General features: G+C 37.9%; 1 protein-coding gene across 1 annotated transcript; it reads left to right on the top strand.

The window, feature by feature from the left end:
• Positions 1-354: 354 nt before the first annotated feature.
• On the top strand, positions 355-14,023 carry LOC133740071 (putative laccase-9). Its single transcript, XM_062167921.1, has 7 exons — positions 355-563; positions 654-805; positions 10,264-10,508; positions 11,129-11,254; positions 11,380-11,980; positions 12,789-13,147; positions 13,623-14,023. The coding sequence occupies exons 1-7, from the start codon at positions 447-449 to the stop codon at positions 13,811-13,813; spliced, it is 1,791 nt and encodes a 596-aa protein (XP_062023905.1). The 5' UTR covers positions 355-446; the 3' UTR covers positions 13,814-14,023.
• Positions 14,024-14,271: the final 248 nt, after the last annotated feature.

Genomic DNA, 14,271 nt, shown 5'->3' with positions numbered 1-14,271 from the left:
AGTAGTGACACCTGTTTATACCATTAATGGTACGTGTAACGATTTCTTCCATATATATTAATTAACCCATTTGATAAAAAAATAATTTAAAAAATTGCAAAAAGCAAGAACATAATCTCCAACCTCAACGTCTGCCGAAATTTGAAATGAAGTTCGAAAGAATGTCCCCCCTGTTTTTTGTATTCTTCTTCCGTGATTGGTCCAGCGTTGCGGCCGGTTATTGATTGGAAATTGAAGCTTGCAGTCAAAATAAAATGGAAGCTAGCTTTCAGTCAACTCACACTCGATCTCTTCTGAAAGTTGGTTACAAAAGATATCGAGGATGGGGGATCGATGGATGATGCCTCTATAAAGTCCATGGATGATTAACTGCTCATAAATAGAAAGCGTGTTCTAGAGTCTGGCTAGCGTTCCATCTTCTTCGGAGTAATCCCAGAACTAAAAAAATGAAACACCAAAAGACATGCCCATTGTCAACTACCGAGCTTCTGGTGTTTCTGTTTCTTATAGTGCAGTTCCTCTCCCTGCTGGTTCAAGCCGAAGTCCATTACTATGATTTTATTGTAAGTCCCTTTTCCCAGTTCGTCACTTTCTCTCTCTCTCTCTCTCTCAAAACTAATTTGTGTTGTTCGTACGTAATATATAACTGCTAGGTAAGGGAGAAAAATTACACGAGGCTGTGTGAGACAAAGAGCATTTTAGTTGTGAATGATAGTTTCCCAGGACCGGAGATACGTGTTCACAAAGGTGATACAGTTTATGTCAACGTGCATAACCAAGGAGATTATGCACTCACCATTCACTGGTAACTAGACTCTCTCTCTCTCTCTCTCTCTCTCTCTCTCACCTTGTTGCAAAAGTCAGTTCTAGTATCTTTATATATATATATGGCAATTTCTGGAATACATACATATGTTTTGTGAAGAATCTTAACATATGTTTTGTGAGATGTGGAACCCAGAGGGTCAACATCACCCTTATGTTGCTCTCCGTCGCGAATATAAAATCTCATTGTGAGCTATACCCTCTCTACGCCTGTAATGAACCCCTCTCCTTATGTTTCTTTTCTTTTCTTTGTCATTTATATCTAAATTTGAATGGGAAAAAAAAAATTGAAAAACCTGAGAAAGCACCTTCAGCAACAAAACAAAGCTTAGAGAGTACGTGATGGAGCTCTTACATACTCATCTAATTCATCCCAGGCATAAGTGGTCCCCCTTTTCTTTTCTTTTTTTCCTGTTTCCATTCCAAATGGCATGAAGAGGTGTCCCTCTCCTTTTTATTATGGGAAAATTTCGCAAACAATACACCAAGTAAATGCCACTAATAATTCTTACACATAAAGTTCCAAACCAAACATTTCGTGTACACGACGTCAATTTTTGGCACCAAAATGTCCATTATGCCCTCAGTTCTTTTTTTTTTTTAATAAATTTTTTTTTCTGTTATTTTTTTTTCCTTCGTTTTTTCTGTTATTTTTTCTATTATTTTTTTCCTTCATTTTTTCTGTTATTTTTTTCTCTTATTTTTTTTCCTTCTTTTTTTCTGTTATTTTTTTTTCCTTCGTTTTTTCTGTTATTTTTTTCTATTATTTTTTTTCCTTCATTTTTTCTGTTATTTTTTTCTATTATTTTTTTTCCTTCATTTTTTCTGTTATTTTTTTTTCTTCCTTCGTTTTCTTTTTCCTTCGTTTTTATCTCTTTCTTTCTTTTCACATGACTAAATATTGGCTGAGTTACAAATATAAGCTGTAGGACCATAAATCTCACCAATTGGAGGGCAAGGGCGGCGTTGGAAGCGAGGGAGTGAGCCCGGAAGAAGGAAGAAGAAAGAGATAAAAACGAAGGAAAAAAAATAACAGAAAAAAAAAATAACAGAAAAAACAAAGGAAAAAAAATAATAGAAAAAAATAACAGAAAAAACGAAGGAAAAAAAATAACAGAAAAAAAGAAGGAAAAAAAATAATAGAAAAAAATAACAGAAAAAACGAAGGAAAAAAAATAACAGAAAAAAAGAAGGAAAAAAAATAATAGAAAAAAATAACAGAAAAAAAATAACATAATAGACATTTTGGTGTCAAAAATTAACGAGTGTACTGATAGTGGGTCGAGTTTCAGATTTCGTGTACCCAAATGTTTGGTTTGGAACTTTATGTATAAGAATTATTAGTGGCCTTTACTTGGTGTACTGTTTGCGAAATTTTCCCTTTTATTATTGCTAAACTGGAAATATAAACCAGATTTAGCATTCTCCACAATTGGTGCAACATTTTTGCTGGTGACTTAATTTTCTAAAGTATTTTTCAGGAGTACTCGTTTTTTTTTTTTTTAATTTCTTTTTATATTTGGCAAGATATCAATAGCACTCGTTTTGAAAAAGACATTTTGAAAGGATCGACAACCCAATAAACTATATTTAGACTGAGCAAATATATCTTAATTTTTTTTTTTTTGAATAATGGTAATTCCATTGATCATGCCAAGAAGGTCATTACATACTCACCCGCTGACACATGAAAATGGCCAGAACAAGGCTTCGTGGAGGAGCCACAATAGTACATAGGATAGACCAACTATATTTGAACTTATCGCTCACTTTAAAAGCGAGCCTATAAGCTATTACAAAACATAGCAAATAGACAAACCAAACTACACTCGTATGGTTCCTAAAACAAGGAAAATTTATTGTAATTAGACAAAAAGCTAAAAACATAGGTCCGGGCCAAGAGCCTAAACCCAAGCCCAAATAGAAGTTGATGGACTAAGGTAGAACCTCAGCCCAAACAATTAAGCCCAATAGGGCATACCAAGGAGATCTCTAGGCCCAGCAGCCCGATTTGGTTCCAGTCCGCCGTCTTCTCCATCACCCCTTCGTACAGCCCTTGCCGGCAGAGCTCCGTCCGATCCATTCCGCCGACAAACGTCGTCAAGATCCGCACCGCCATGGCAGCGATCCAATCGCTCCGAGCCACGCCGCCGACCTGCATCAAATTGAACAAAACATCCCCGATCTGGGTTCCCCAACTCCTCGGCCAAACTCCCTCGATTGAAATCATGGCGGTGCCGTCAGTCAAAGATCCAAACTGCCACGACCTCGCATCATCTGCCGCCTAAGCCACGCTGCCATGACCTGCATCACAGCAGCCAAAACCATCCCCGAACCCAGCCTTGCAAAACCACACCGCCATCGATCGAGTTCCATGACGTCGACAATCCAAGAAAACCATCAGCGGAGACGAATACCGGCCCGGACAGCACGACCACCACCATCTCCACCATCCCAGCCAAACCAAACTGACAAAACACCAGAGAGAATCCCTGACAGTGTCCCATGGCAGTAGTTCTCCCGTCCGGCAGCAAACCCCATAACAACGGGAGGCCCGGAGGCCAGGCCCGACGTCTAGGCGCCGCCGGACGGGAAGAAATTTTCAACCGGAAGGCCTTAGGGATTAGGTGAGAGAGAAACTCAAGTAATTTCTTCTATACACATACACCACCCATTTAAATATATCTTAATAATAAGCACACTAGATTAACTATTGGTTTACATCAAGTAATTTTAAACATCCAATGATACATTTATACCCAACAAGTTTGTATACACCCTTCCATCTATATATCCCAACAAACCAGAAACATTTATATCTCTCATTTATTACACATTAATTTAGGCTTCCTTTCGAATTTTGTTTGGATTATGATTTGGTATCTTGAGCTTTGGTTCGCTAGTTACTTTGGTGGAAGATTGTCTTCTGCTCGGTGTAGGTTTTTACGTCGAGTATGTTTGGTTAGTCATATCACTTTTTTTTTTTTTGGAAAACTAAGGCACCCACACAACCCCAAAGGGGACCATTACAACCGGGAGCCCACCGCCCGTCCCTCATTAGTGTATTTATTAAGAATGAATCTAAAGATACAGAGAGAAGGGGTGGGGGACTAGACCTTAACCACTCCCATACATATAACAGACAGAGTAAAGACCAACCAAATCTAACCAAACCGGTAAGTAAAACGTCTAGAAAAATCATGACCAAAAGACCTAATCAAGAATTGAGGGATTGAATCCCACCAAACTGACCCACTATGTGAGGCACCGTAGTTAGCTAGCTTATCTGCAACTTGATTCCCCTCCCTGAAGACATGAGTAACGTGTACCTGAAACTGTCTAATGGATGCAAGGCTATTCATCCATTTAACTCGAAGCCTCCAAGGCGTTAAGCCTGGCTTTTTAAAGTACTGTAATGCCAACATGGAGTCTGTTTCTATCCACAAAGGGAACCAGCCTCTCTCTTTTGCCACCTTAATTGCCTCAATCACAACCAATAACTCTGCATCAATGGCACAAGAGACCTGTGCATTGCAAGAAAAAGCACCCAAGAATGCCACATCGCTGTTTCTGAAAACCGCTCCATAGCCAGCTTGGTTAATATCACGGTAAGAACCATCAGAGTTAGCTTTAAACCAGCTTCTAGGGGGGGTTGCCAAATCACAGGAGTAAAGCGGGGTGCCGAGGGAAGAAAAGGTGAAATGTCCAGGTAGCCAAAGATGGGAAACTGACTCGAGGTAGCAGAGGCGGAGACAAAAGCTAAACTTGCAGATTCTTTTAGAGACAATAGGAAAAATTGTTTGAATCTAGATGGGCAACACTCACCACCTTCAAACTTTCTTTTATTACGTTCACTCCACATGCACCAAAGTAAGTTGCAGACAAATATAAACCATAGCAATTTTGATGAGTGATTAAGCGTAGAGAGGGTAGCGTCAAGAAACCAGTCATGCAGGGATATACCTGGAGGAATAATAAGCCTGAACATTTTTTAGAGCCAAGTCCAAGATGACGCAGCCACCACACACTCCAAAAATAGGTGATTAGTAGTTTCAAGGTGTTTTCGGCAAAGATAACATCTTGAACAGAGCTTGGTACTACGATGTTGAAGCCGCTCATCTGTAGAAACTCTATTAAGTAAGGTTTTCCATGCAACCATGCTCTTTCGTGGTTGAATGGCCTAATGCCAAATCCGCTTACACCAAGGTGGTGCAGGTATGGGAGGAGACAATACCTGGTATGCCTCCTTGGAGGACAAAGTGCCAGATGATGTCACTGTCCAGATCAGTTGGTCCGGGGCAAGATCAGACGATATTGGGACTGTGCTGATAGTTTGGGCAACTTGGGGAAAGACCCTGCAAAAGCTAGGAGGAAGGTTCCACTGACCATTCAAGATAAAATCACCAACCTTGTCATTTAGGAGCTTCCAGACTTCTTCCTCATAATCTGTGGAGTGAATTACTGCCTCACCTAACCAATTATCTTTCCAAAACCTTATTGTAGAACCATCTCCCAGGAGCCATTGCACCCTCACAAGAAGTATTGGCCATAGTTTTTTTAAACCAAGCCAAATTGCAGATTTCTTATAATACAAACAAGGGTGCAAACCCACTTGCAGAAAGCGATCATGTAGGAACCTCGCTAATGTGGAAGCCTTTGAAGCCACCTCCCAACATCTTTTTAATAGCAATGATCTATTCAAAACAAAAAGATTCTTTAAACCCAACCCTCCTTGAGATTTTGGAGAGCATACCGCACTCCAGGCTACTAGGGCAGACCCGTTCTTAAGTGGGTCTCCATTCCAAAAGAAGTTTCTCATCCAACTCTGTACTTTATTTAGAAGAGACTTTGGCCATTCATAGATTTGGAAGCTGTAGATCAATATGCTTTCAATTACGGAGGATATAAGTTGCAACCTGCCTACATGCGACAATTGTTTGCCTTTCCAGGAGCTAAGCTTGCATCTCACTTTGTCTGCAATTGGAACCAAATGTTCGGATTTCGGATGCCCAATAAAAATGGGAACACCGAGATAGGTGAAGGGAAGCTGTCCTGGTCGTATTCCAAGTAAACCACAAGTTCTGTCCTGCCTTAGCAAAGCATATCTTCCCAAAAATAAATTTGATTTGGCTTTGTTGACCACCTGCCCAGAATTCATAGCATATTCTTCCATAAATGACATTAGATTTCGTAGGTGAGAAGGCTTACCTTGAAGAAATACCATAACATCATCCGCAAACAACACATGGGATGGGGGAGAGACACTTGATGGAGCTGCAATTGTCCTGATCTTCCTTCTATTAACCAGAGAAGTATGGCCACGGCTTAGAACTTCTTCCGCTAGGCAAAACAGTAAAGGAGATAAAGGATCGCCTTGACGGACACCCCTGGAGCATGTAAAGTACCCATTGGCCTGCCCATTAACACTGACAGATAGATATGCAGAGTGCAAGATAATGTGAATGTAGCTTACGAAGGTGGCATCAAACCCAAAGGCACCGAGGACTCGAAGAAGAAAATTCCAATCCAAAGTGTCAAAGGCTTTGCGGATATCAAATTTAATTGCTAAATTCCCATACTTACATTTCTGGTCTAGGAGGTTCACACATTCTGAGGTCAACACAATGGGATCAACAATGGACCTTCCTCTAATGAAGGCACTTTGGTTAGGGGAGATGATACGAGAAGCTATTGGACTAAGCCTATCAGCCACAATTCTTGTGATAATCTTGAACATGAAGTTGGCAAGTGCAATTGGACGAAAGTCTGAGATGCTTTCAGCGTCTTCTAGCTTGGGAATTAATATGGGGATGTTGGAGTTGAAATGCGGCATAATGTACCCATTGATGAAAAAACTCTGAACTGCCCGTATTACATCATGAGCTACCACATACCAACAAGAGGTGAAAAAACAACCTCCAAAACCATCAGGCCCTGGGGCACTATTTCCATCCATTTTCATAACGGCATCTCTAATTTCTTCTGCAAAAGGAGTGACTAGAAGAGAAGAGTTCTCCTCTTCCGTCACCATAAGAGGGATGACCCTTTCCACTAGACCAGTGTTCTCTATTTGATGATCTTGAGTGAAACAACTTTCAAAGTGTTGTATCGCGTGTGCAGCAATAGCAGCTTGATCATTGACTCACCCTGTCCTCAACCAACAACGATGTAATTGAATTTTGAAGACGCCGAACCCTGACCATATTATGAAGAAAAATTGTGTTCCTGTCACCCTCTTTTAGCCAACGTATTCTAGATTTGTCCCTTAAGAGAGTAGCTTGAAGAGATAGGGCCGATAAATAACTGCTGTGGGCTTCATTCTCTACAGTGAGTCTCTCATAAGATAAACCATGAGTGGATATTTCAGCGTGAATCGCATCTAAAGCTGCCTTAGAGTGAGCGACCTGAGCATGTACATCTCCCACCTGTTCTTTGCTCCAGGATTTCAGCATGCCTTTCAAAGCCCGTAATTTAGCTGCTAGGATAAATTGAGGGCACCCATAATAATGTAGATTGTTCCAGAAGGCTCGAACTAAGGCCAAGAAATCCGGTGTCTGCAACCACAAACTTTGAAACTTGAAAGGTGGTCTCGGGATAGCATGGTTAGTCATATCACTTGTTACATATAGTGATGGAAGATTGTCATCTATTTGGCATTTAGTCTTTACTTAGAAGATGCATGTCGGTCATACCATTGGTAACTTTGTACATAATCTGACTTACATCCGGTGCTTTATTAGATGCGACTTCTATCGTTGCTAGGTTTATTTTTCAATGCCTTATTGCATCTCATATTGTTTTCGTAATTTTAGTTTTAATATAGTTTCTACATTTGTTAGCTGTAATCCTATTATTATTAATAGAGTTGTTATTTTTCTTCAAAAAAAAAAAAAAATTTAGTATAATCTATGGTTTGAGGTTATTTGAGTATTTTCACGTCCATTGTGGCTAACAAAATGAGTTCTGTTAAATATAGTACAGATAATAAGAGCTAAATTACACATAATAACAAACCTAACCAACCGCACCAACTATTATGCTAGAATTAAGCATTGATGCACTGAAAATAATTACATATCAAAATTCGTTGTAATTGGAAAAAAAAAATGCTCTCTCTTCTCTCGAGAGCAACCTTAAGGCCGCAACCGGCCTTGATTGGCGGCGACGGCGCTGCAAACTCCTTGACTCTTGACAGAGAGGATTCCCGGCTACGCAGTGGCTCGGTAAATTGGATTTGGAAGGGTGCAGAGCCTCTCTTTCTTCTCCCCTATTTGGCAGCGATGGCGATTGGTGCAGACGGTGCCTCATGATGTCATTTTTGAATCGGACTTGTCTTTTAGGTAGACCGAAACCTTTGATGGCGGTTAGCTTGGTTGCGGAGGCGCGAGTCTTCTCACCTTCAATTTTGGTGTTTGCATTGGGCGATGTGGGATGGGGACTCGATGATGGCAGTGCTGCTCAGGTCTATTATTCAGGTTCGATCAGGGGTACCTTAGATTTTGTCTATGTTTTGGTGGCCGTGAGTAATACTGGTGGATGGGGTCTCGCACCTCCGGATGGGAGGCTAGGCGACAAGATTCTGGGATTGAGCTTTCTGATCCTGCAGGATTCCGGGCTAGACAAGGCAAAGCTCCCTGCTCAGGTCGAAGGCAGTGGATGGGCCTCTTGGGCCTTGAACTGGTCTGTGGGCCTTCGTTTTGGGCTCACTAATCTAGGGTTTCAAGTGAGCTAGATTATCCTTTTTGCTATGGAATTGGATGGATTGGGTCACTATGGCCTACAGTACTGTTTAAATTTTGTTTAGGTCGCAAAAACTAGAGCCTTAGTTGGTTCCATTTTATGTTTGCTTCGAGGTTTCTTGGTTTTTGTTAGAATAATAGTGCATGGATTTTCTAAAAGGTGGGTGTACTGGAGACTTTTTGGGTTTTTATTCTTCTAGAATAGGGATTTCAGGAGGTTCTGAGGAACTATTCTTTCTGTCGACCCCATAGGGGTGTTTCGTTTTTGTACTGCTTGCTGAACTTAATGAAAGGGCTAACTTATTTCGATCAAAAAAAAATTATGCTAGAATTAAGCAGGCAAAATAATATAGGAAATCTAACACCATGAACCATGGAGATGAACTCAAATCCCAAACTCTTTACGATGATACTACCACGAAAAAAAAAAAAACTAAAAAAATATTTGCCCCGCAAAATCACCTTCAAAATAATACTTTCCCCGCAAATTAAGGGCTAGTTTGGGATTGCTGTGACTTTTAAATAAAACTGCTGCTGCTGTGTTGTGAGAATACAACTACAAAGCGTGTTTTTATTCACATCAGCTTCTAAAAGCAACCTCTGGGCTGCTTCTAAAATCTGCTGCCAGTGACCTGTAACTTTCAATTAAAGCTGCTTTTTATTTATTTACCAAACACATTAAAATCTAAAATTTTGAATAAAAGCTGATTTTTTTAAAAGCGAAGCAATCCAAAACGGGGCCTAAGGCCCAAGGGACTATTCTAGCCCGAATGAACTAGAGAAAAACTAAATTGATCCATGCTTTTCGTCCATCAAAAGTAAAATCTATATGATGACCAAACATTGCCGAAAAATCAACCAGAGCTACCTCTTATTTGAATAAATAAGCAAGTGAACCACCGCTTGTATCCTCAAAACCCACCCTTGACCACCATCAGTCAACAAGCAACGCCAACCACACCCCCAGCGAGTTACTAAGATCGAACATAATCAAGACAAAACCTCATGGGTTGTGACCAAACTAAACACCATGCTACAAGAATGAAGCAAATCTAGAGAAGAATCGCCATAAAGAGGAAAAATGGCTCTCTGCAAAGCAATCCAAGCTAATTGATGTTGATAGATCACTCAACTCATCCTTGGCTAATAAATGAACAAAAACTTGTTCATGCATGAATCAACTCTTAACCATGACGGAAAAATCAAGAACAAGACACCGGAATGAAACCTAGATTCAAAACAAATGAAGAACAAACAATCCAAAATGAAAGAGCAACAAGAATAGGTTAAGTCAGGCCAAGACTTAGGTGCAGTGATTAGCACGAAGAAATCCTAGCACAACACTATTTGAGAACCCTTTTTGAAAAAAACTAAGAAATAAAAAAGAAAGAAACAGAGCATAGATCCCTAATTTCAACATGCTTTTTCTGTGAATTTGGGTCAATAATTTTTCACAAAATTCTGCTAATCTCATCTAATGTTTGACAAAATTTACACAAACCATTTTCAATATTGACTAATTTTTATCTTTTAGTTTATGAAAAAGTTGATATTATATATTCTTTTTTTGTTTATGAATTGAACTTTAATTCAATTTGATGAAGTAATTAATTGGGATACTACTATGATAGTTACTTATTTTTGACTTCTTTAGATGAGGCAATGTTTATGAAAAAATTGATATGTTGTAACAATACAGGCATGGGATAAAGCAACCACGAAATCCATGGTCAGATGGTCCATCTTACATCACACAGTGTCCAATCCCACCTGGAACAAACTTCACCTATGAAGTATTATTGTCCATAGAAGAAGGAACTGTATGGTGGCATGCACATAGTGATTGGACTAGAGCTACTGTTCATGGTGCTTTTGTTATCTTGCCTGCTATTGGAACCACATTCCCATTTCCGCAACCTGATGAAGACGAAGTTCTTATAATTGGTATAAAAAATTAATTTGCATGAGTCGTTTTATTTAATATTGAGACTAACTCTTTCTTTTGATCTTCAGTTTAATATTGGTTACTAGGATAACTTACAAATACTAATGAACATCATACAATATTGTATAAATCTACAATAGGATATATGATCAAGAGATTAGAATAACTTCAACGTACAACTTACAGTGTTGGATTTATAAATATGTTTTTGAAAAACTATGAAAGAATTCTAACTATATATACTTTGTACATTCATCAGATTTTCGTGAAATAAGCAATTATGTTAAACAACATTAGATAAAATTTCATTAGATTTTGATTTCTAGTGTGGAATGAAAATTGAAAAATGTGAATAATACCTATTTTATATCAAAACAAAATATGTCCGCCTATTACCATTTGGTCTAGTGACATAAATCTTCCCTTTGTAAGTGGGAGGTCATGATTTTGACTCACAATAAGGTAGTTGTTGTATATGAGTTGTTTGATTTGTTAAAAAAATAATAATAATAATGCCCTAGATTCTATTTACCATTTGGGCTCTAATTCTACTTCATTGATGTTAATTAAGTACTAATAAACCCTTGTATTATCTGTGTTGATGCTTGCATATATGAAGCATCTTGGTACACAGGAGATATAAAAGAACTTATTGATGAGTCCATACAAAATGGTACCGACTTACCCCATTCAGATGCTTACACATTAAATGGGCAGCCAGGAGATTTTTGTGCATGCTCCTATGGTATGCTTTCTCTTTTTCTTATTTTTTTTTCACTGATTTTAATGCTCCATTAATTTTTTTCAAAAGGATGTTGTATATTGCTAAAATTGAAATATGCTAATATTTAAAATCCTGAATAATTTCAGGAACAGCGTACCGTCGTATAGTGGATTACGGCAAGACATATCTTCTTCGTATAGTCAACGGAAACATGAATGCAGAACACTTCTTTGCCGTTGCAGAGCATAGTCTCACTGTGGTTGGACTAGATGGAGCCTACATAAAACCCATAAACACTGCCTACATAGTCATAAGTCCTGGACAAACGATGGATGTCTTGCTAGTAGCAAACCAGTCTCTTGGCCAATATTATATGGCTATTAGACAATACTCAAGTGAGAACCCTTCAACCGTTAACTTTGACCATGCAAATGTTACTGCAATCCTTGAATACAGAGGCGACTATACATATGAGACATCTCCTGCATTTCCATCTACTCTTCCTATGTACTTGGACAAAATAGCAGCACTCAATTTCACATACCAACTTAGAAGCTTGGCTACTCCAGAGTACCCTGTAAATGTTCCACTCCACATCACTACTAGAATGTATATTACAGTGTCGATGAATGTACTTCCTTGTGACCATACAGGTTGTGAAATACCTGAGAATATTGTTTCAAGCCTAAATAATGTTAGTTGGGTCGACACAAAACCAACTACAAATGTCTTGCAGGCCTACTACAGGTTCTTCCTCTCCTATCTACTTTTCATGCATCTTATTTGCGAGAGAAAAAGTGAGATTTAATTACTATATCCTTCAATAATAGTTCTAGTATTGAATGCATTTGTCGTAATCATATGGTCATAACAAAGAAATGTGTAACTAGTGCAAGCTGGGTTTATATCAAACAACAGATAATAATTACTAAAAGCAAAAATATGGAAGACCAAGAATTCTTTAGTTTTTTCGTAACTGTTTGATTTAAATTCTTCCATAATTAACTACATACTTGTTGATCAGTAGGAGTAGAACACTACTCTACATAATAGATATTTTCTAATAACTAGTGATCCTCGCAAGTATGGGAGGCAATGTCTTGAGTAGTATTAATTACTTTGTTTCTTTCAATAAACAAATCAAATTTTGTTTTTTTTTTTTCAGGTTCCTTTTTTATGGCCTTTTTTTTTATGTTATTTGTTTTTTGGCCATTTTTTTTCTCAGGTTCTAAATATATAGATATAGCCTAAAATAACAGCAATTATGAAAATTGTCAAAAGTCGAACATCAAAATCTTCTTAAATTTCTTTATCTCATCAAGGAATACTTAATATACATAAGTGTTAGAAATGATTATAAACATTTATATAAGTTTATGCGAAAGAAGAACAACTCATTCCAAATAATAATGAGTAAGAAAAAAAATCATTTGTACTTGACTCCATTTTAGATGTGTGCTAACTTATTGTAATTAATATCAGTATTCAAAATTGTTAATTTAAGCATTTTCAATAGAGTAACTAAGAATTTGCTAGTTTTAATATTGTGATGCAGGAACATAAGCGGGGCTTATGAATCAAATTTCCCCGACCAGCCGCCTTTGTTTTATAATTTTACAGCAGATTCTGTCCCCGACTATTATGATTACACAGCACAAGGGACAAAGGTGAAAGTGTTGAACTATAATGAATCGGTTGAAATTGTGTTCCAAGGGACTAATGTGATGGACGGTTCTGTCAATCATCCAATGCATATGCATGGATATAGCTTTTATGTGGTTGGATATGGTTTTGGAAATTTTGACAATGAGACTGATCCGAAGGGGTATAATTTGGTAGATCCTCCTGAAGTAACTACCTTTGGAGTTCCCAAAAGTGGATGGTTAGCAATTAGATTCAAAGCAACTAATCCTGGTATGTATTCCCGATTAATATTGCTTTACATTAATGTATATGCATAAAGTGGGAATTGTTGTAGAGAAACTGAAATTGAGAGGAATTTTTTGTGTGTTCTCATTGATAATAGGGACCTCTTTATATAGAGGATTACAATGCATAGAATCTCAATCATACAAGGAAAGTAATCTTACATTGAATAGGAATCTAGATCTTTTTAATGTAACCCTATTACCACTAGGTCAAGTAACCTAGAGTTTGGGCCAGACACAATTTGGATTTACTTAAACAGGAATTTAGTTGTTTTGATACAAATTAAAAAATAAAATAAAATCTCATGTTTGTTGTATCATGCACCCAAAGCCATGCATGACAATAATTCTAGGTGTTCTTCACTATTATATCTAATTTTGGTTGAATGTTAAAATCAACACATATATAGCCTGGATGGTATAGTAGATTGCATTAGTGATTTTTTTCCCCTTCTTTGCAGGGGTGTGGTTTTGGCATTGTCATTTCGAGAGACACTTAACTTGGGGTATGGACACTGCTTTTATAGTGAAAAATGGGGACACTCCGAAGACTAGCATTCGCGGGCCACCAACTTACATGCCCCCATGTATTATTCCATTGAATTCTCGTGTCCACAGCTATGGTGAATTTATTGAAGAGAAAAGAGAGTAATAGTAGAGTGTATTTATATTCTTATATGCGCTTTAGCATAAAATAATTTTGAAGGCATGGAGGTCTTTAGTGATTAAGAAATTAAATTATTTTATCTTAATTTCAATAATAAAGCCTAAATGGCCACCTATGGTACATTGAGAATTAGAGATTTAATCATTTCACTAATATGAATGGACTTGTCAACACTTTTAAGGTTTTACAATTAAATTCATGGCCAAAATTTGGGTTTTTTTTTTTTTTTTTTGGGCAAATAAGCAATCCATTCAAACAAAGAAAGCTACAGGAAAGCAAGGAAAAGGTGAGATAAGGAAAGAGGGGGATTGAGAACCCAATCCAGATGACACGCTTTCCTATGAGCAGCCTAGCAAAAAAATATGTCACTGAATTTGTAATCCTGCTGGACCAAGTCTAGTTAACTGAGATAAACGACTTGGATAAAGCAACAATAGCTTGGA

The sequence above is a fragment of the Rosa rugosa genome, chromosome 3, assembly GCF_958449725.1.
Source record: "Rosa rugosa chromosome 3, drRosRugo1.1, whole genome shotgun sequence".
In the NCBI taxonomy this organism is placed as follows: domain Eukaryota; kingdom Viridiplantae; phylum Streptophyta; class Magnoliopsida; order Rosales; family Rosaceae; genus Rosa; species Rosa rugosa.
The sequence above is the reverse complement of the archived record's forward strand: the minus strand, read 5'-3'. Positions and strand labels throughout refer to the sequence as shown.

Excerpts from the sequence above, each read along its gene's own strand:
- LOC133740071 (XM_062167921.1), top strand. The coding sequence starts at position 447 with ATGAAACACCAAAAGACATGCCCATTGTCAACTACCGAGCTTCTGGTG. Across the intron at positions 11,255-11,379 it reads TTTTTGTGCATGCTCCTATG|GAACAGCGTACCGTCGTATA; the intron begins GTATGCTTTCTC and ends GAATAATTTCAG. Across the intron at positions 11,981-12,788 it reads GTCTTGCAGGCCTACTACAG|GAACATAAGCGGGGCTTATG; the intron begins GTTCTTCCTCTC and ends ATTGTGATGCAG.